Source organism: Phoenix dactylifera, chromosome 17 (assembly GCF_051530095.1).
Source record: "Phoenix dactylifera cultivar Ajwa chromosome 17, Ajwa_hap1_PhDact_Kaust_v1.1, whole genome shotgun sequence".
Lineage (NCBI taxonomy): Eukaryota > Viridiplantae > Streptophyta > Magnoliopsida > Arecales > Arecaceae > Phoenix > Phoenix dactylifera.
The window spans coordinates 1,045,519-1,067,141 of record NC_143206.1 but is presented as its reverse complement, the minus strand read 5'-3'; the positions used below and the strand labels follow the sequence as shown (position 1 = coordinate 1,067,141).

The 21,623-nt window shown below is 42.1% G+C and overlaps 2 protein-coding genes across 3 annotated transcripts; both read right to left on the bottom strand.

Moving 5' to 3' along the window:
- Positions 1–1,652: 1,652 nt before the first annotated feature.
- LOC103696736 (hydrophobic protein LTI6B) lies at positions 1,653–2,798 on the bottom strand. The gene is made up of 3 exons (XM_008778448.6): positions 2,631–2,798; positions 2,000–2,092; positions 1,653–1,913 (listed from the first exon to the last, which is right to left on the bottom strand). The coding sequence occupies exons 1-2, from the start codon at positions 2,718–2,720 to the stop codon at positions 2,009–2,011; spliced, it is 174 nt and encodes a 57-aa protein (XP_008776670.1). The 5' UTR covers positions 2,721–2,798; the 3' UTR covers positions 1,653–1,913; positions 2,000–2,008.
- An 11,688-nt stretch (positions 2,799–14,486) lies between these two features.
- LOC103696737 (hydrophobic protein RCI2B-like) lies at positions 14,487–15,383 on the bottom strand. Of its 2 annotated transcripts, none has more exons than XM_039119875.3 (3): positions 15,178–15,383; positions 14,869–14,962; positions 14,487–14,780 (listed from the first exon to the last, which is right to left on the bottom strand). In XM_039119875.3, the coding sequence occupies exons 1-2, from the start codon at positions 15,265–15,267 to the stop codon at positions 14,879–14,881; spliced, it is 174 nt and encodes a 57-aa protein (XP_038975803.1). In that variant the 5' UTR covers positions 15,268–15,383; the 3' UTR covers positions 14,487–14,780; positions 14,869–14,878. The 2 variants fall into 2 exon arrangements, with proteins under 2 accessions (XP_038975803.1, XP_038975804.1); XM_039119876.3 differs by having other exon boundaries at positions 14,614–14,798.
- Positions 15,384–21,623: the final 6,240 nt, after the last annotated feature.

Genomic DNA, 21,623 nt, shown 5'->3' with positions numbered 1-21,623 from the left:
ATCGTTTTGTTTCAGATCGGATCCAATGTTGGAGCAACGCTCCTAGCAAAACCTCCACCTTCAATCGCTAATTTGGAGATATGCGGTGTCAGAGTCATTGCCACCCGAGCTCAGTAACCACCGAACTACCACCATAAAATCTTGCAGAGATCTTTAACCAATTTGTCTAATCTAGACAGCAAATAAGCCAAGCACTCTAGTGAGTCTATTAGCTTGGCGTCCAGCTAGAATCAGCTTTCTGGCAATACTACAAGGCCGGCCCAACCCTTAGGCGACTGAGGCAGTCGCCTAAGGCTCCGACCCAAAGAAGGCCAACCGCAGGAAAGGCCTCAAAGACAAAACAGAAAAAATGGTCCTCTTAGTGGGTTCACCTTAGGCCGGCTCACTGCAGAGAATGCCTCAAAGATAAAATAGAAAGAAGAAAAAATTCCTCTTAATGAATTCGCCCTGGGATTCCAAATGCATTAAGCCACTCCTGCAACACTGGCTATAATTTGGTATCTTGCGTAGCATGGCAAAGTAGTTCGCCATTTCACAGCAACTTGTCATATTTATTCTACTAATTTGATTTTGTGGAATCAGCTTCCTTTCATGGTATCTAATCCAAACCACATCCCAACGCCCCTCCCCCACCCCCTCCTCCTCCTCCTCTCTCTCTCTCTCTCTCTCTCTCTCTCTCTCTCTCTATATATATATATATAGGCCACTGATGCCGTGGTTACGTTGTCTTTTCGAAGCCCACAATGTGACATCCTAATCGAAATTCATTCCCGTCACCTTTCATGTAGGATAACGTTCACACCCTGCCGCTAGCCTTTTGGAATTGTATTCTTTACATGTGGCCCAGAGATGACGTGAATTGCGAGTTGGCATACAATGATGCAGGCTAGCATGATTCAGACAGCTCCATCGACTCCGATGCATGTTACAATGGTTCATGGGTTAAGTATAGACAGCGGTGCAAGTAGGATGGTATGATCACCAAATATTACATGTAAAATTAACAGTTGTCGCCCAACTTCAAAGCAAGGTTGAAGGAAAAAAAAACAAGACAAATGATGTGAACGGTCCCAGCTGCAGTATCTGGTCCATTCCTCTAGTAATTTAGCAAGAAGGAAGCACTTGACAAAGCTAGAGGTTTGGTTGTGAGGTAACCCCACTAGTACTGGAAGTAGGTGGCCAATTGATTGATTGGCACGGAGAGGCATGTGGAGTGGGTGGGCACATCACGTAGTGTGTGCCATCAAAGAATGATGCGATGCTCCCCTGGGCCTGCAGACTGCGAGAAGTTTATCACCTTACACTGAAGCTTATCAATTGCCAAGTGCTGACCTGTGAAGGATTACTTTTTCTCTACTCTCTCTCTCTCGTCTTCAACGACAAAAAGGTGTTAAAGGAGGGATACAAAGTCGGTCACTTTAAGACTACAATGGTTCGAAATTTGGCATCATGTTACCTGGTTCATTGGATAAGATAGATTTTTCTTTTTTTTCCTTGAAAACATTGGCACCGAATCGTTGCTTTCTTTTCTCCGAAAAAGGTGAAATAGATTTTTATTTATGGGGAATAAAGAAACAATTCAATCACAGCGGCAAAGACTGGTTTAGCGCATGAAAACAGCAGGTAACGGAAGCAATGACATAAGATCCAAATTATTTAATGCTCATTTATTGATAAGAAAACCCTTTGTAGCAGTAACCAAACAGACACCCATCAACCACATGATCATACACCCAGAGAAGCCTCTAGGAAGTAAGAGCTTAAAATATACAAGACAAAGAACAGATTAATCATCCATGAACAAAACAGGATAAAGAAAAAGGAGAAACAAAGAAAAAGGAAGAAGAAGAAGAAGATTCCAACGGTTGGAAAACAAAGATTACAGCAGCCACCACCATCACCACCTCCACTGCCTACAAAGCCAACGTTACCAGTTTTTTAATATTTTGGTGATGTTTACACAGCCAAAAAAAATTAAAAAAGGAAAATTTATGCTTACCTTATCATTTTACTTGGTGATGGCATAGACGGCGTAGATAATCCCGGGGATGTATCCGAGTATCGTCAGCAGCAGGCAGATCCAGAACTCCGCCTAGTTTTTTTTTTTTTTTTTGGTGGTTTAAAGAAGTAGAAGAAAAAAAATCAAGTTAGGCTCTTGATATTAACTTCTTCAAGATAAGACCAAACATTAAACAAAGACAAGCCAAGGGAACAAGAAAAAAGACAAACCGAGAAACTAAATATCTTTGTTGCATCTATTTGAGGATTTTAACTTTATCTCAGCTAGTTTTGAAAAAAAAAAAGAAAGATATATAAGAAAAATTATCAAAGTTTTAGGCTCTCCACATCATTTTCCAACCCAAAGAAAAAAGGAGAACCAAATTTTGTAGTAAAGAGTCACAAAATCAGAATGATCTGAATAAAGAGAAAGATGGATGTTCAAAAACTTGAAAGAAAGGAAAAACACCCCAAGAAAAAAAAAATGATCTTTCTTTACATCTAGATGATGTTTCTAAGTTTTCCTTCAGAAAAACTAAAAAATAATCGATCACAGATCCAAAAAGGTTAGAAGAAGCTGAAGTAGAGGAGGTGAAGTGTGTGTGTGTCTATATATATATATATATATATACCTTGCAGCCAAACTTGAGGAAGACTCCGAGAGGAGGAAGGATGATGGCAATAAGGATATCGAGGCAGGTAGCCGTCCCTTCGTCTGCCATTTCTTCTTCACCTGAAGTGATACCGAGAAAGAGAAAGAGGGCTTGCAGAAGAAAGCGAGTGAGAAGCACAAAGAGGGTGCACCGTGCACCCCTTGCTTTTATGGATGTATGGCACGTGCATAGCACATGACAGAGAACCTTCCCCGCGTTGGCTTCGCTGTCGGTTGCGGGGGAAAGCTGGGGGAGCGGGTTTCCGATTGCCGAGTGACAGCTGGGAGCGCATGTGGATTTGCCGACTTTCCCACGTGCCAACGGGATTCGCCACCTCTAAGAACCCTGATATATTTTCTTTCTTCTATATATGTATATATTTATTAGCAAATATAACTTTTAGTTAACAGAAGAAAAGATTATTATGAAAAGAAGTAATCATCTGATCCCATCAAAGTATAGCAATAATATTCTGTTGAGGTTCCCCTCTAAGATTTAATAGTTCCACATGAAAATCACAAGTAAGTGGATGTGCTATGCGCATGAAGAATCACTTAGCTTATATTAATCAAACAAATATACATAGCATGTGCATGCAAGTAAACCTACTCTAAAATCACTTTCTTAGACATGCCGCAATCTAATGGTTAACCATGTGCATTGCCAATCAGCATCAATAAAATTAAGAAAAATATATCTTGGTTAAATAGACTAAGGGCTGATTTTGATATTTCTACAGGATTGGGCTGAAAGTTCTTTAGAAATCGGGCCTATTGGCCCATCCATCTTGCATTACTAAAAGTCTATTCAAATCTAAAAACTTTTTATTCTCCTTATAGAATTTGGGATGGTATTTGGCTGATATAGAGTCATACTTAAATGGTCCATAAATCTTATAGGATGTGTAACCTGATCTTATATGAATATCCAAGTAGTCCCAAACTAATATACTATTTTAGGCCTAATAATATATCCGTTGGAAAATGTAAAATGCACAAGAAAACCAATTATATGCCAAAAGAGATGAAAAACTAGAGCACACATAAAAAATATTCCAATGGAATAAGGTTATGGAAGGAATCATAATGCTCCTAGATGAGAAGACTTGCAAAAAAAAACATGATAACAAAATCTTGCTACAAGTCCTAGTCATTACCAAAATCAAAATAAAGACCACAAGAACAGATGTTTCTCTAGAAATCATTCCAACGTAGACATTCTATGAACACAAATGTTTAAAATTTGTACTACGAACAATAAATGATATGATCACGTCAATTAATATAGGTAGCTTTTCACGTGCGTAGCAATGGTCCTTTCGTCCCAGCATATTGCCATTGGCTCTATAATTGAAAGAGTATTTTCTTGTATGACATTCCAACAATTTTCATGTCAGTTGGAACACTCTCCTTCCTTATCCCTGAGACAGGGATAAGATGATGAACCGTCCAGATAGACGTATGGGCGCACTAACGTCTTGATTGGAAAAGGGACAAATCATAAATCGTAGTAGGTCCTACTGTATTCACCTTCAAGAAATTTTGATATTTGGATGCCGTTCTTAGGAAAGAGAGCAGTAACTAGATTCGATAAGCTACAAACTGTGAACATAGAATTTAAAATGCTAATGATAAATTGAAAGCTAAATTAATAAAAAAATTATAATTAACTTGACTGGTAGCCGAACGGTCTCGTTTTAATGTTACAATTTCATATTTAAGCATATTCTTCATAACATCCGACTAGTATTTTTTTTTATTACGGTTCCAGCTACTATCGTCCACTACTTTCTTTTGATGATTGCCGTAGTTGATTTTGTGCATGTTTCCACTCATCACATTTTGATTCTCCAGCAACTAGGGCTGTCAACGGGCCGAGCTGCTCGGGCTCGGCTCGAGCCCGGCTCGGTAAAAGCCCGGCTCGGGCTCGGCTCGTTAGTCAAACGAGCCCGAGCCCGAGCCCAAAATGAGGCCCGTTTAAATCCGAGCCCGAGCCCGAGCTCGAGCCCGAGCAGCTCACGAGCCCAAACGAGCCCAACCAATAACCCATTCCCTCCACCGACCACCTCCTCTCTTTTTATTTTTTTTTCTTCTCCTTCCTTCTGGGTTTTTCCAGAATCTTCCCGGCTCCCGCACCCGGTGTCAGTGTGGCGGTGTCCCTCCCCCGAGTCCCCTCTCGCCTTCCTCCTCCGCCGACCACCGCCGATGCCTCGCTGCCTCCTTCCGCCGCCTGGGAAAGAAGCACGCGAGGCCCATCCCCCTCTTTCTTCTCCGTTTCTCCCCCTCCCTTTTCCTCTCTTTGTCGACTCCTCTACCGGCGAGACTGCGATAGAGGAGGGGATGAGAAGCCCTCCTCCACCGGCGAATCAGGGAAGGAGCCGAGGAGTCCCTCGCACGGGAGGGTCGGGCCACGGCCGGCGGCGCCCGCGGCCGAGCTCGCGGCTTCCTCGGCCGTGCCTGCGGCCGACGCCCGTGCCGGCGGTGCAGGTGCTCGCGGCCGAAGCCGGCGGCCGCCGCACGCGATGAGGTGAGTCTATTCTTCTCTCTTTTTTTTTCTTTTTTTCTTTCTTTCCTTCTTTCTTCTCTTCTTCTTCTTCTTTTCTTTCTCTCCTTCGTTCTTCTCTCCGACGACGAACCGTCGGGACTCGGAACCGAGCTCGGCTGCTCGTTGTTCTCTCCGACGGGCGACGGAGATGGGGGCAGGGATGGGGATGGGGATGGCCGGCTTCTGGGTTCTTCTCTCCGACGGGCGACGGAGATGGGGGCCGGATGGGGATGGGGCGGGCTCGGGCTCGCCGCTCGGGCTCGGGCAAACGAGCTTTACGAGCCCGAGCCCGAGCCCAATACAAGGCTCGGTACCGAGCCCGAGCCCGAGCCAGGAAATTTGTGAAACGAGCCGAGCCGAGCCTGCGGAGGCTCGGGCTCGGCTCGGCTCGTTAACAGCCCTACCAGCAACCGCTTCCACCTCTCGCATGTCGCTTCTGAAGCTTCATTCCTTAATACAAGGCGCCATCAACTTGATGGTTTATATTTTAAAAAATAAAAGCAAACATTTTTTACTTCTATTTTTTTCAAAAATAGTAAAAATTATTAAAAAATAAAAAATAGAATAACTAAATAATTTTTTACATTAAATCTTATATTTTTATTTTAAAAAAAGAGGTGAAAAAACTGATATCAAACAAGTCTCAAGCTTTCTATGTGTTGGAAGAAATATTGGACATCTCAACCTCGAGCCAAATCTATCCTTTGACCTCGAATGCAAGCTGAGGAGAACAACCTCGGCCCAGCCGATCAGCCGACCGGCCGAAATGAGCTACCACAGCCCCACCCGAGGAGTCGATCAACCAAAAAACCATCAGCCAAAGAAAACAATCAACACGTGTCAACAAGGGCTGAATGTCCCAACAACTGACAACTCTAGCAGCCCATAGTTGTAGAAGCACCACAGCCTATGCCCCAACAATGCTGCCCACTACCCACACGGACCAGCTCCCACATCACGATTGTACTATCGACCACTACTTGGTCATCATTGCACGCCTCGTCATGCCACATAACGACAAAGTTGGTACCCTATATAAGGTAACCTGGGGGACCTCAGGTACACATATAATATTACTCACAAAGATTACACTCTGCTGAAATTCTCTCTCTTTTATGTTGTTGTTTTGTTATTCTGACTTAAGCATCGGAGGGTTCTCTACCAGAAACTCTTCGACAAGCGGACTTTTTGCAGGCCACATCCGGAGGAGATCCAACCTCCACACCTCGTCCAGCCTACTCAGCTCATCTCCAACTGACCTCAGGGTCGTTCGAGCTGCACTTCAACCTCAGCCCAAATTCGGCGACAACAGATTGACGTTAGAGGAAGAGCACTGCCCCAACAACATCGACATCTAACGAATGAAGAGACAACCAGCATGAAGTCACGAGGAGCCCGCGGCGCATCGCGTGCTTCGCAATGCCGTGCTCCGACCTCTCGAGGGTTGTTGCAAAACTCGAAACCCGCTCCATCGGAACAACCCACAGAGTCGGCGCACCCTGCTAAGGAGTTCTAGTTAGGAGGGAAAACGGCGTGCTCCGAGCCCCCTTTCCAGCAAAGACTCCTCTCCAACCCTATCACCTCCTCACCATATATAGCCCCGCCCTGATGGGATGCCAATCTCGATCGGAGAATTGAAATAATGGACTGACAGACTTAAGCCCTTAAGAGACGGGCTTCGAGGGCGAACAATGACTTCAACTTCTCCTCAAAGCCCCTCTTTCCCAAGTGGATCATGGAGTAAACGATACCACCTCAGTTCAAGATGCCTCAGACAGAGCTGTACAACAGCACCTCAAATCCCATGGGCTATCTTAAGAGCTTCAAGGCTCTCATGATGCTGCATGGAGCCACCGACATCATCCTTTGCAAGGTGTTCTTTGCGTCCCTATGCAAGTCAGCTAGGTTCTGGTTCTCCAGACTTCGGCCTGGTTCCATCCATTCCTTCAAGCAACTCGCCCGTCTCTTCGCAACACACTTCGTCTCTAGCTGAAGGTGGGTCGCGGCTCAGATGCACTCCTCGACATCAAGGAGAAAGAGTCGCTCAAGGTCTATGTTAACCACTTCAATGCAGAGACTTTGGAGGTCCGCGACCTAAATCAGTTGATCACGATGTCAACAATGAAGAGCAGCCTGCGGTCGTCGAGCTTTCTCTTCTTTCAGAAAAAGCGCTTCCCCATCGACTTTATCGAAATGCTAGCGCGGGCCGACAAATATACCAATGCAAAGGAAGCCATGCCCCCCCCCCCCCCCCCCCCGGCGCGAGTAGGAAAGGAAAAATGCAAGGAGTGAAGAGAATCGAAGAGTGTCTCACCTCAGCGTGAGAGAGGTTTGTGATAGCTCAAGAGCCCTCTTCACTGCCCTAAAAACCTAGGTCTTCATAGAAATCAACTCATATTTATCAGTGAGGTCCATTGGAACCTGAACTTATCTCTAATGAAAAATCTTCTTATCATATTTGTCTTTCAGATTGAATGACTGCGACAAATGTATTCGACTTGGGTCATCCCAGAGATGTCTGAGCCCCAATAAAGGAGACATCTCGGGAACACCTTGGGCCTCCTCAAGATCAAGCCCACTCGAAATTCCTCTGAGACTGCTGTCCAAAGAGGAGAAGATCGGGCCCCGCGCCAAAGGCTGGGCGTGTCCCTCGACCTCTTCAAGTTGTGAATAGCCCAAGTAGGAGACTGCCCCTCACGCCGAAGGCTTGGCGCTCCACTCGGCCTCTTTAGGTCATAAATGGCCCGAGCAAGACGACGGCCCATGCATCAAAGGCTTGGTGCGCTACTCGACCTCTTCAAATCGTAAATGGACCAAGTAGGAGGCCGGCCCTTGAGCCGAAGACTTGGTGCGCCACTCGGACTCTTTTGGTCATAAATAAGGCTTAGCGCACCACTTGACCTCTTCAGATCGTAAATGGCCTAAACTGGAGACCGGCCTCCGCACCGAAGGCTTGGTGCGCTACTCGACCTCTTCAAATCGTAAATGGACCAAGTAGGAGGCCGGCCCCCGAGCCGAAGGCTTGGTGCGCCACTCGGACTCTTTTGGTCATAAATAAGGCTTGGCGCACCACTTGACATCTTCAAATCGTAAATGGCCTAAGCTGGAGATCGGCCTCCGCACCGAAGGCTTGGCTCGCCACTCGACCTCTTCAAGTCGTAAATGACCTAAGTAGGAGATTGGCCCTGACACTGAAGGCTCAGCGCACCACTCAACCTCATCAGGTCATAAATGGCCCACGCAGGAGACTGACCCTCACGTTGAAGGCTTGGCGTGTCACTCGACCTCTTCAGGGATGCCTCTAGGACCATAGTCCAGAGATGAAAAGAGACACCTTGGCCGACTTGGGACCTCCTTCAGCCGAGCTCACTCAAAATTTCTTGGGAGCCAAACTCCAAAAGGATCAACCAAGGAGCGCAAGACAAGATAAAGCTTCACAAGGAGAAGATCCTGGCGCGACAACACAAGCTCATATTGAAATGTGGTCAAACACAAGTAAAGGCCCAAGTGAGGTACTTTGGAAATTTCTTTACTTTTATTATCTTTTATTGTATACACCAACCTCGGAAGAAGCCAAACAAAAAGAGCTATAAAAGAAGGTCAAAGCTCGGAGCGATGACCTAAACTCGAACAAAAGACAAACAATAAAGGAAAAAACCAAAGCCAGGTACTTTGGAAATTCTTCGTTCTCATTAAAGTTGTGAATTTTTACATTGATCTCAGCAAAGGCCAAACAAAAAGAGAATATGTCAAGCTTGGCCAACCCGAGTAAAAAATAAAAAAACAAAAAGGCAGAAAAGATGGGGCTTCATCCTCCACCTTCACCATTGCCACCAACGCTAGTCGAGACATCTAGTTTTCTTCGATTGAGAAGAAGAGCTCCCAATCCAGTCCGCTAAGTTTGAGCCTAGCATACTTCGAAGCCCTTTTTGAATGCGTCGTTGCATTCTGCAATGTCTCCTCTCGAAATTTCTCTAAGGTGTGGTACTCTTTGACCTTCTCTGTGACCCTCTCGCCTCAGCACAAATGGCATCCTCCCCAGCCTGGACAACATTCCGCTCAACATGGAGTAGTTTCTCAGAGAGCTCCACGGTCTTTTGCTCGGTAGAACGATAGGCCTCTCTGGCCATGGATAGTTGCCTCTCCATGATCGTAGCCTTAGTCTGCGCAGTCAATGCATGAGTTTCCATTGACTTGACTTTGTCTTTGATTGTCTTCGCCTTCTGCTCAGCTTTGCGAGCCTGTTCTTCGGCAACCTCCGCCCTCGCATTGGCCAAATGGGTGTGCTTCTTAATGGTCTCTGCCCTCACCTTGTACTCTGGGACACTCCTTTAGAATACCTTGATCCTCTCTTACATACCAACCTTGAGTGCATGCTGAAAAGAGGAAGGAGGTTAATTATCAAAGTAAGCGACTTATTGGAGATTCACAAGTTGAAAACCTCCCCAGATGATCGTAGCGAAGATTTGGTCGAAGAAATCAGCAAAGTCAAGGGAGCGCATGGTTTCCCTATCATCCCCGGACCTGCATGTAACAAACCAACTCCCTTGCCACATTGGGAGACTCCAGTGCCGAATTGGACTCCTCAACCGACCACTCGGTGATGTAGGTCCTAGAGGTGCGGGCTAGTGCTAAGGAGCCTGTCTCGGCCAAAGCAGATGGGTCTGAATTTGACAGACCCGAGGTGTGGGTCTTGGGGGATGACCAGTGTGGAGGCATCATGGCAGCATAAGGTTAGGCAAGGATGACCCCATCTAAAGGAGCCGATCTGATCAACGATGCTACCTCGACCTCAGGTTCAAGGTCCCTGATCTCCTCTCGAGCCTCAGACAACGACCTCGGGGTTGGCCTCAATAGCAAGAGCCAAAGAGGACTCCCCTTTCATCCTTTTTCTTTGGGGGGCCTCACTCTTGGTGGTTGCGGCTGACTTCTTCTTCATCTTCATCTAGAGAATCAATAAGAGATCAGTCTTCATGGCAGCGAGAACTGCAAAACCAAAGACAAAGTTAGCCCACAATACTAAGGTGAAAAGATAAAAAAAAATTAGGAGAAGCTTATCCTAGGGGTCGGTCGGGCTCAGACCGACCTTAATCAGAGCCTCCTCGGACAATAGCTCATGCAAGGTAGGGATGCCGAATCAAAATTTTAGAAGCCTATCCAAGGCCTTTTAGCCATCATTGGACGTCCTTGGGCGCCGATTCATATCTCTCTGAGGTCCCTCCTCATGATATCAAACCCCCATGGTTGCTTGAAGTGAATGAAGAAAAACCTCCCTTTCCATCCATAGATGGAAGAGGGAATACCTCAGAGCAGTTGATGGTCTTTCTGAGGAGAAAATTACAGCCAGTTATTGTCTCGAGAATGCCTCTTCAGGGTGAAGCAACCTGGAAAAAGGGACACCGAGGCTCAGAAGCTCTGAATGAAACAAGGAGAAAGGAAACCAACTAAGACACGCTAAGAGTTTGGCACCAATTGGGTTGGGACAAGGTGGTAAGGTCCCATCAATTGCACAAAGAAGGGGTAGAGAGAAAGTCTCAGGATGAAGAAGAAAAAGACAAGAAAAGGATCGAGCAGCTCAGAATTGTAGACCTGGACACTCGAGCACCACACGGGAGCCTACTCGAGCAGTTGAAAAAAGGAGCAAGAGAGGTGAGAAGTGAAAACTGAAGGTTGGGAACCCCCTTATATAGAGTCGCGAACTACCCTGATTAAAGCGTCGATTCAACTATTGGGGTAGATCACACCATATGTCAGCTTGGGACACGGCACGGTGAATTGCCAAAATCGTTGTAGTAATGATGCATCGAGGAAAACCCTACAGTGATGATGCCTCGGGACAACCTGGATATGAGGATGCTTTGAGAAGACAGATTGACGTATATATTGCCCATGATGAAAGTCACCCTCAATCGAAGTAACGACTTGACTTTCATCGCCCAAACTAGAAGGCAATTCGGCCTCGAAAGTAGGGGGCATGTGTTGAAAAAAATATTAGACATCTCGACCTCAGGCCAGACCTACCCCTTGACCTCGTACGTAAGCCGAGAAGAACAAGCTCAGCCCCGGCCGAGCAGCCGATCGGCCGAAGTGAGCTACCTCAGCCCTGCCCGAGGAGCCAATCAACTAAGAAACTATCGGTCGAAGAGAACAATCAGCACGTCGACAAGGGTTGACATTTTCAACAATCGACAGCTCTAGCTACCCACCGCCCATGCAGACCGGCTCCTATGCTTCGGTTGTACTACCAGCCATTACGTGGTCATCATTGCACACCATGTCAGGCTAGGTAACGATAAAGTGAGAACCCCTATATAAGGAGGCAGCTCGGGGGACCTTAGGTACACATGCAATATTACTCACAGAGACCATACTGTGTTGAATTATCTCTTCTATGTTGTTGCTTTCTTATTCTGACTTAGGCATTAGAGGGTCCCCCGCTAGAAACTCTCTCTGAAGACGATATTTTGCAGGCCACATTCGGAGGAGATCCACCCTCCACACCTCGTCCAACCAGCTCAGCTCATCTCTAGCCGACCTCCGAGTCGTCTGAGCTGCACTCCAACCTCAGCCCGGATCCGGTAGCAACAGATTGGCGCAAAAGAAAGGGCATTGCTCCAGCAACATCGACATCTAACAAAGGGAGAGACAACCGGCATAATGTTACGAGGAGCCCGCGATGCATCGTGTGCTTTACAACGCTGCGCTCCCAACCTCCCGAGGGTCATTGCAAAGCCTCGAACCCGCTCTATTGGAATAACCCGCCGCGCCTGTGGACAATGAGCAGTTCAACCTGCTCACTCAATAGGTGCAAGCACTGACCACGATGGTCCAAGGCCTGTTTATTATATATTATTTTATTATTTTTTAGTATTGATACAAATGTTCATCATCCTGCCTGTGGAGGCCAAACATCGAGGGAAAGAGAAGGAAAATCTTTTGTCAGTTAGTGATTGATTGTTTTCTAGTACGTACAATCACATTATTTTTCCTTGAAGTATAACTTATAATATAACTATTTTTTATTTTTGTGTTTGTTGAAATGGCTAGCTTAACAAAGCCGCTCAATAGATACATATGGAAGAAATATTGGACACTTCAGTCTCGAATCGGATCGACCTCCTTGACCTCAGTATAAACTGAGGTGGACAACCTTGGCCCCAACCGAAGAGCCAATGAGCCGAGGAGTCGATCAGCATGTGCCGATTAAGGCTGAGACTTTGGCAATCTGTTGTTGTGACAACACTGCCCTCGACATGCAATCAGCACTGTATGCCGCCCATGCGGAAAGATGCCCACATCGTAAACGTATGACAGGACATTAACACACGTCGCATTAATTTGGATGATGACAGAATAGACTACCCTATATAAAGGGATAGTTTGGAGTCCTCGGATATGTAATGTTATGTGATTTTCATTCAGAGAGAATTCTCTCTGCTAATATTTCTTCCTTCCACATTATTGCCTCTTTATTATAACTTAGGTATCAGAGGCTCCCCCGTCGGAAACTCTCCGGCAAGCCAATTTCTTGTAGGCCATTCACGGAGGAAGTCAGCTTCCTCACACCTCGGCCGCCTCATTTACCTCAGCTCCTGCCGACCTCAGGGTCCGCGGAGCTGCATTCTGACCTCGGTCTGGGATTCTATGGCAACGGATACAATCAATTATATTAAGTCACCCAAATATCTCGAAAACGTCTTGATACAGCAAAAGAAGTGTCTCACAATCCTAAAGCCCTATACTCTAGAAGCAATCCAATCATAAGACCATTTTGATTTTTCTGCAAAATAGAGCAAATGGATGGATCCATCCCATATTCTAATACACCACTCTAACCTGGCCCATGTTGATAGACAAAGGCAACGGCTTTATCAAAAAAGCAAGTTAGTTGGAGTTTCTTGATTTTAGACCTCTCCAACTCATATCAAAGCGTTCAAATATTTACTTGGAGAGCTACTATTTATATACTTCTACTTTTATCATATTTGAAAAATAGAAGAAAAAGGACTCAGCGGATAGATGCTTCATGCCCATTATGCAACCGAGAAGATGAGATGCTGAAACGTTATTCTTCTATTGCTTTCGCATAATTGATATGGTCTGGCTCATATATATCAAAAGTCTAAATGTTTTGTGGAGTGGATACATAGGTGGTTTAAAATACTTTGGGCAAATAACATGCAAGAGCGCAAGACATTCTCCAACAATGAAATATTCCACATATTTTGATCAGAAAGGAAAAAAAGAATCAACTTTGTCAAATTTGTTCAACTCGAATCTCTTAAAATATAATAATAATAAATATTAAAAAATTTAAAAGCAAGATTCCAAGTCTTTTAATTTCGTTAAAAATAATTAAAACTATTGTATACAATCCTCTATATTTCTATTAGTGAGATTTAAGTCTCTAAATTCGGATCAAATTCATAAGAAAAAAATAAGATAAAATCCTTTATCTTTTCTTCCAATCAATTTCTGCAAAATTATAATATAAAATTTCTATTTAAATTGGTAAGATATATTATTTTCCGAGTCTGAGTTATATTTCTGTTTCAGATAAAAAAGATAAAAAGTTTTCTAAATAATAAAACTTTTATATTAAGATGGAATTTATTTAAGAGCACGTCTCTACTCTTATGTCAATTTGTTTTTCTGCTGTGTGGTCAAATTTCTCTCATATTATCTCATATTGTCTAATTTCTTATGAATTGGAAAATGAATGTATCCGAAAATTTGGCTCACAGTGAAATTCTCGATGTGACAGTTCTTGCTACCAAATTTTGTGCATATGTATCTCAAGCGGGTAAATTAGTCTATAATAAGTTTAATGATCTTTTTAGGTTACTCTAGTACAAATATAGAGAAATAGAAGTAAAATTATTCTTGTAAGTTTGAATAGATGCATAACTGATGAACTTTTTAGGCGAATTTTTTTGGGGCACCAGAAATTTTTTTTGTCCAACTCTGAATTCCCGGAGATAAGAGCCGTTACTGCCGACGGCGGCGAGAGCTCATCTCTGACGTTTTCTGTCCAACTCTCAATTCACGGATATAAGACGTTACTGCCGTCTGCCGACAGGACAAAAGATATTCCCCGTCTGTGACGATACCTTTGAAGATATCCTGTCTTTTTGTATACCTTCTAGTCTCGAATCGTCAAATGGAGCAATGAAACAGATTAATTTGGGTTTATCCCTCTATTTCTTCACCAATTTCACTGTATCTTAAGAGAAATAAAGAAAGCATTTAATGTCGCTCGGTACGATTGGGTTATACTTTGATGTTTCAATGTATCGAAACCGGGAGAATTCCCTTCCAAATTTAATGTCACATTAACTGATAACAATTAGTAAAACTTTCCAACATGACTGAATAGACACCAATATCAGCTCATCGCACAGCCCACAACAAACACCCAGAGAAAATCTCTGAAACAATAGCAATACAAAAGATTAAACTTTTACAAAATAAAGAACACTTATAATAATCCCATCAACGCCAAGAATCGATCGCAGAGGAAGAGGAATCCAACAGCCGGCAATCAAAGGTAGCTGCAACTTCGGACCAGCCCACAATCTCCCCTACCTGCCAAACCAACTTGACCTGCTCGCACTCAACACCAAAAAAAAGGCAAAAAAGAAAGGGGAAAAAAAGAAAGAAAATGGAGGCTCACCTCAGTTTTCTTACTTGGTAATGGCGTAGATGGCGTATATGATTCCAGGGAGGTACCCGAACAGCGTCAGCACCAGGCAGAGCCAGAACTCCACCTTTTTTTTCCAAATAAAAAAAGAAGGAAAAAAAAAAATCAGTTTTAGGTTGCTGATCCTAATATTTTTTCAGTGGGAAAAAAGGACAAAAATAATGAACAAACTCTGGAGCAAAAAGTCATGTAGATTTGGAAGCAGAGGTGATGATCTCTTTTTCTCTTCTTTGTTAAAAGAAAGGAACAAAGAAAGATGAATAGAAAGTAGGAGGGCGTTACCTTGCAGCCAAACTTGAGGAAAACTCCGAGGGGAGGAAGGATGATGGCGAGAAGGATATCGATGCAGTTAACTGTCCCTTCACTCGGCATCTTCCTTTCCTTCCTTTCTTCCTTTCTTCCTTTCTTCCTTCTAATAGAAAAGAGAAGATTATAGAGAATGAGAAGAGCAAGAGCTTACAGAGAGACAGAGGAGGGGGAGAGTCAGGTGTAGGTGGGACGCCTCTTCTGTTTTTATATAGGGATAGCACATGAGACGGGTTCCTTCTCCGTGTTGCCTTCGGGAGAAAGCGGGGCCCGCCGATTCTGGGTTTCCAATTCCCCTGGGACAGCTCGGAGCCCACGCTGTTTTGCCGACTTTGCCGTTGGATTCCCCACACCCTCACAGCTTTCTCGCTGTTAGCTTATTAAGAAAGGCAAAAAGTTTCTTTCCATTAATTAAAAATTATTACAAATAAAATTTTAAATTTCATGGGACCCGCCCTGATGGTGGTCGCGATCATTCAGCTGGGTATATAATATATTTCTTCATCTTTCTTTCTAACTTTTTTTTTTTCTTAATTTTTTCCCTTTTTTTTTTTCTTTCTTTCCATATAGGAGGACGGCGACAACACCTCCGATCCCATTATTGGACTTAAAATCTTAATCACAAAAGAAGTAAAATATTGTCAGCTCATTACATTCAAAATAACAAGCAATTAAGTTCCTACCTTGGTCAACTAACTGGCCAATCATGTGATTAGTAGGATAAGGACGGTGCAATATAAACTGTCCAATTTTGAAAAATCCGTGACGGCTAATATATATCCACTTTACCATGCACCCTACTTGATGTCAATTGTTGAATGATTTTTTCCTTTGAACTTTGAAATCTCACGATGGATTGCTATGTGGTCCTTACGAAATCCTGCCACGAATCCCAAGTTATACCTTGGGCATGTCATCTAAGAAACCTTTAAATAACTAGCTAACATATCACCCATGCATGATATGATTTTCTTTCAACTATTTTTGAAACGCAAGTAGAAACTCTCATTATTAATACTAGCCTATGTAGTGCACAAGATACACGATTTTACTCTTTTTTTTAAAAACTATTTTTAAAATATAATAAAATAATTTAATAAATTATTATAGATAAATATTCAATGGCTAATTTTTTGTTGCATATTAGGCAATGAAATTTCATAAGATTTGAGTAGAAACTTCTATCAATAATATAGGCTTCGACATTATCAATCGAGAACTTTGCAGAAGGGCCTTTATTTAGAAACTCTTGTTATAAACATCAACATCAATAGTCATATTTGCGTAGTACAATTTTTTCTCATTTTTCAAAATTATTTTGAAATGACACTATAATAAATTAGAGAATTAGCGACACACTTTTATCAGCAGATATTAAAAACAGCTACTATAAGATGCTTTGGCAGCGTTTATAAAAGATGGCCTAGTATAATGGTTTGTATATTTTTCCCAGTGGTTAGGTCAAATTGCTGGGGAAAGTTCGTGTCTCACCAGCGATTTTACTAATCCATGGTGAAAGTCTATGTTAATTCAGTGGTTCTAATATTCTCACTAGCCAAAAAACTCTCATTGTAGTTTATTTCAACAATTTTTTTATTATTGTTTTAATTTGTTCATAACTAACTCAGATAGATAGCCCGGTAGCCTAATCGATGAATATCACAACCCTCAAGCATGTCACATCTCAGTCCTCTAAACCCTAAATAGAGATCATCCAAAACCACACCTTTAGTCTTACTTCTCCATCATCCCCGGTGAGTTTCATTGAAGATTGCTCCTCTCTGTGGAGAACCAGAAGTGGCTGAGCTCCTCTTTCGCCTAATACTTCCAAAACCCAAAAAACTATGCCAAGAAGAAATCATAAAACTCTCAATCCTCTCTCACTTCCCTTCCCCTTTTATCCAAAAGTTTCTCATCCTTAAATCACTTAAAAAACTCCAGCTGAGCTTCTCATCCTGCCTCACTTTTGGCATTGTAGATCATAATCTCGCTAGGAGGGCTATCTTCATCATCCTCCAATACCCTTAGTCCGGTCGGCCATCATCTAAGGTGAAGTTTATATTTCATACTTCATTAACTCTGCTTCATAGTATATTAAAGCTCATCAAAGAGGAGGAAGCATATATAGTAATATTAGTGGAGTAGACAATTAACACTATTCCCCTAAGTTTATCCCCTCAATCCCTCTCCAAGCCTTCCAAAATTGGATTTAGTTTTATTCCATAGTTTGATGTCTCTTAGATCTTTTGTACATCATTCTTGATATTCAAAATTGAATAATTTTGCATGCTAAACCTAAAATTGAAAGTTGAAATACTGGTTAACTAGATAGATCTGAAATTGAAAGTGAGTTCTACGTCTCTAATATTTTGGATGCCTCTCTTGATTTTGGTTTCATATGTTTACTTGATTCGATTGTGGTTCTTCACTGCCAAAATTTTTTTTGGCTTCAGATATTGCTCTCCTTTTTTTTAAACTTAGTCCGCCAATTTTTTTATTATATTCTGCCCGGCAACTTAAATTTTCATATTGTAATAGTACTGCTTATCTTCCATTGCAAGTGGCACTTTTCTTGGGTTTGATCGTATTATGTTTGAAAATAATGGTTTTTTGAACTTGTTAATATATTTTTTGAACCTGTTCATGTATTTTTTTTTAAGTTGTGGACCAATGTTATGGTTTTTTGGTAGGATTGGATGCTATATTTTCTCATGTGTTTACTTCTTTGGACACTTATATGAGTTTAACAATTATTTGAGTCAAATTTACTATGGAAAAGCATGATATGATTTGTAACCAATGTGTTGTTAACAAAAGCACAATGATGTAGAATTATTAGTTGGGAATAATAAAAAAGAAAGTGATTCAAATAGCGCGGATCTAGGTGCCTTGATCTTTAAGGACTTTTGCTACCGTAACACTGTACTTTCAAAAACAAGACGATAGCTTTGCTGGACAAGCAAAGAACCACTAATGAGGTTTCTCCTAACAACTGGAACATGTTGGACGTCGTGCAGGGACAGAACTTTTTCAGAGATAAACTTTAAGACCACACGTCCCACGCCTAGCACACGCGCCTCTGAGCTATTTGCCATAATCACAGCTCCTCCACTTGAGACATGGTAAGAAGAAAACTAGGAGCGATTCGAACAAATATGAATACCAGCTTCGGTATCAATTCACCAGTCAAGTGCTTGTAAAGTCATGTTAACTTCAGGAGTGAAGGAAACAGACCTGAAAGCTGTCTCAGAGAAGCCAGCGTCGGAAGTCACCATGTTGACTAGAGCACTGGTTGTGTGTGGACCATTCCTCTTGGATTGAAGAGGTGCAATCTTTTTATAGAAGCACTGGGAGACAAATGGTTGGTCCGACCACACACATAACAGAAACGAGTACCACCTTCCTCCTTCTTCTTCTTCTGCTCCTGGGATTGAATAGGTTTTTCATTGTAGTGGTGGTTAGGGTTTCTAGGGTTGTGGGGTTTCTTTTTGAAATTCTTATAGAAGAGTCGGTTCAGATTTTTCTTAGAAGGGGCCTCTACACTATATGCATCATTCTTGTGTCCAGTAGAGGTTTTACTCCTGAGGTTATGCTGCTCTTCAATTCTAATGGAGTTCAAAACTTGGGTTAGGGTGAGACCTCCTTGAGTATTGCTCAGAATCTTAGCAAAATCAGACCAGGAAATAGGTAGTTTATCTATCAGACAGGCTACCTGGAATGATTCATCTAAATTGGTTCCATTAGCCCTAAGCTGCTGGATCAGGGTTTCAAAATCATGGATTTGGTCATTCATAGGCTTTGAGTCCACTATCCTAAAATTATTGAAGTCGGAGGCCTTGAACCTCTTTACCCCAGCATCATCAAGACAATATTTGCTATCTAGGGTGTCCCAGAGTTCTTTGGCACTCTTGGCTGCATAATAGATAGCATACAGCCTCTCAAAAAGGGCATCTAGGATTCTATGGATGTAATGATAGTCTTTCTCATCAAGTGTCCTAGAGGGTATGCTGGAGGAGGCAGAAGGTTCAGTGTTGGAGGAGATTGAGTTTTGGCGAGTAGCATATTGTGAAGTAGTTGGGTTGGATCCGTTATCAACTTCAGTAGTGCTTTCACCTATGGCTGAGATCAACCCTAACGTGATGAGCCAGAACTGCATTTGGTTCTGCCATCTCCTAAAGTTATGGCAATCAAATTTTTCGGATTTGGTACTAAGGTGGTCACTAGAATTTGAAGCCATAGGTTCAAGGTTATAAAAAAGGGACAGAAACCTGAATGAAGGCAAAAAGTCTATGTCAAAAGATTGCACCAATATTTATATTAAACTTTGGATGTCTAATTGATATATTCAAAAAACTAATAGCCAGATCAGATCCAGATCGGCGGTGGAGCATTAGGCTCACTTAAGTACCAGCCTTTTTTAGGCATGTATGCCTTTTACATAAGATTTTCTTTGACACTATTAGTTAGTAGATATAGTCACTAGAAATCATATAAATTCAATTTTTAGAAAAACCTAAGTGCAAACTTAAATTTGTTATTATGTATTAACTAATTTTCAAATTTTTTATTTGAATTTTTTGAATTAGTAACAATTGATTACTAAATTTAATGCTAGCAAAATAATTATTATAATTGAAATCTAATTTGTCAATTCAATTAATTATAAGATTTATTACCTTATTAGAATAATTAATTACTAATTTTGTGCTAACAAATTAATTATTGTAATTGAGATCTAAAATGTCAATTCAATGAATTATAAGATTTATTGTCTTATTAGAATAATTGATTGAGATCTAATAAGTCAATTCAATGAATTAAATTATTCTGTATTAACTAATTTTCGAATTTTTTGTTTGAATGAGATCTGGAAATTACTCCTTGAGGAGTCCAAATGGAGGTATAATAAACCTCTTGGAGGTATAATAAATCTCTTGAGGAGTCCAACTTATTACTTTTCTTTAGAATTTTTCCAATAATTTTTTCTAATTTTTCGTGTCTCGAAAGAGATGAAATTGAAGGGTATATATAGGGTTGATTAAAGGGGCAAAACGGTCTTTTTGCGGACGCGTCTGCGGTAAATTTGCGGAGCCGTTTTCAAGCGCGTAAATCCGAGGGGGTGTTTCCTTTTTTTTTTTTCATACGCGCATGCGGAGGCCAAAGGGGGGTTGGCACACGTCCTCGGAATGCGGATGCGGCCGATGCACCTTTATTTCCCAAAATCCATGGAAGGCACCCAATGGCAATCGCTGGAAATAGCGCACGCGGACCGAGAATTACCGCGTTCGCATTTAATTTTTCCAACAGTTGTATATCTTAGTTTATGATATGTAATCAATGAAAAGAAAAAGAATTTAAACTGCGTGCGTATTTAATTTTTCCAATAGTTGCATATCTCAGTTTATGATATGTAATCAATGAAAAGAAAAAGAATTTAAACTCTACTTTTGTAATTCTTCTATCTTCTTATAATTTATTTTGAAAGATTCAAATTGAGCAGGTGGAGAGAAATCTTCTTTCTTCCGATTAGATTATGCCAAGAGCTAGAAACTTGACTTCATTATGCTATTGCATATATCTTTTAGCGAGGTTGGAGAGGTACTTCTTGGTATCAGAGATAGGATTCTTTTTGTTTGAACCAGTGATGCGCCTTGTACACACCCTCCGTGATCTCCTCTACGGGAGGATTTGATTGGGGGAACAGAGCGAGAGGCACTACTGCTTTTACTTTGTTTTCCCTTTAATTTAAAATATATTAGATGGGTTCTTTTAATGGAGATAGACGGCTTGCTTTTGTTCAAAAGGATGGGGCTTTTAGTAATATGGATTGGTGATGTTCCAAAGATACTAGTATGATGCGTTATTATTTTATACTAATATGATGAGTTAGCAAATTAGGAAAAAAATTGCTTATTTTTTTCTATTTTACTAACATGATGAGCTATTATTGATCCGATCAACAGTTCGATGGGTCGAGCTAATTATCTCTGTAAGTGGTAGGAGGTTTTCTTTGGCTCCGAGCTACATCTAAATTTCCAACGCGGCCAGGCCCGCGGGAGATGACAAAGTTTGTGTTTACCTTTTCTTATATTTGTCTTTTATAAAGCCCAAGCCAGAAGGTTAAAAAAAAAAAATGTACTTCAAAAGTAAAAAAAAAAATGTGAAAGCTCCCAGCAAAAAAAAAAAGGCGTGGATAGGGACGGCTCCTCCTCGGTTGCCGCGCTCACGCATTGTGTCAGGGCTCGGTTCCTTGTCCCTGAACAAAACTCCAAGTTATCGCCTGCGTCGTCGGTCGGGCGGACCAAGCTGCCTGTCCAATAATTTCTGACAGCACAGCCGGTATGGCCTGTCCTTGCAAAAGCTCGTGTTGAAACGTGGCAGTCTGGGATTTGAGACTGGCTGCAAGTAATTCTTCCTCGCAA

What these genes read in the sequence shown, in the direction of transcription:
- LOC103696736 (XM_008778448.6), bottom strand. Translation starts at nt 2,720, where the DNA reads ATGGCAGACGAAGGGACGGCTACCTGCCTCGATATCCTTATTGCCATC. An exon ending in TCCTCAAGTTTGGCTGCAAG is followed by an intron (nt 2,093 to 2,630) that starts GTATATATATAT and finishes AAAAAAAACTAG; the next exon opens with GCGGAGTTCTGGATCTGCCT.
- LOC103696737 (XM_039119875.3), bottom strand. Translation starts at nt 15,267, where the DNA reads ATGCCGAGTGAAGGGACAGTTAACTGCATCGATATCCTTCTCGCCATC. An exon ending in TCCTCAAGTTTGGCTGCAAG is followed by an intron (nt 14,963 to 15,177) that starts GTAACGCCCTCC and finishes TGGAAAAAAAAG; the next exon opens with GTGGAGTTCTGGCTCTGCCT.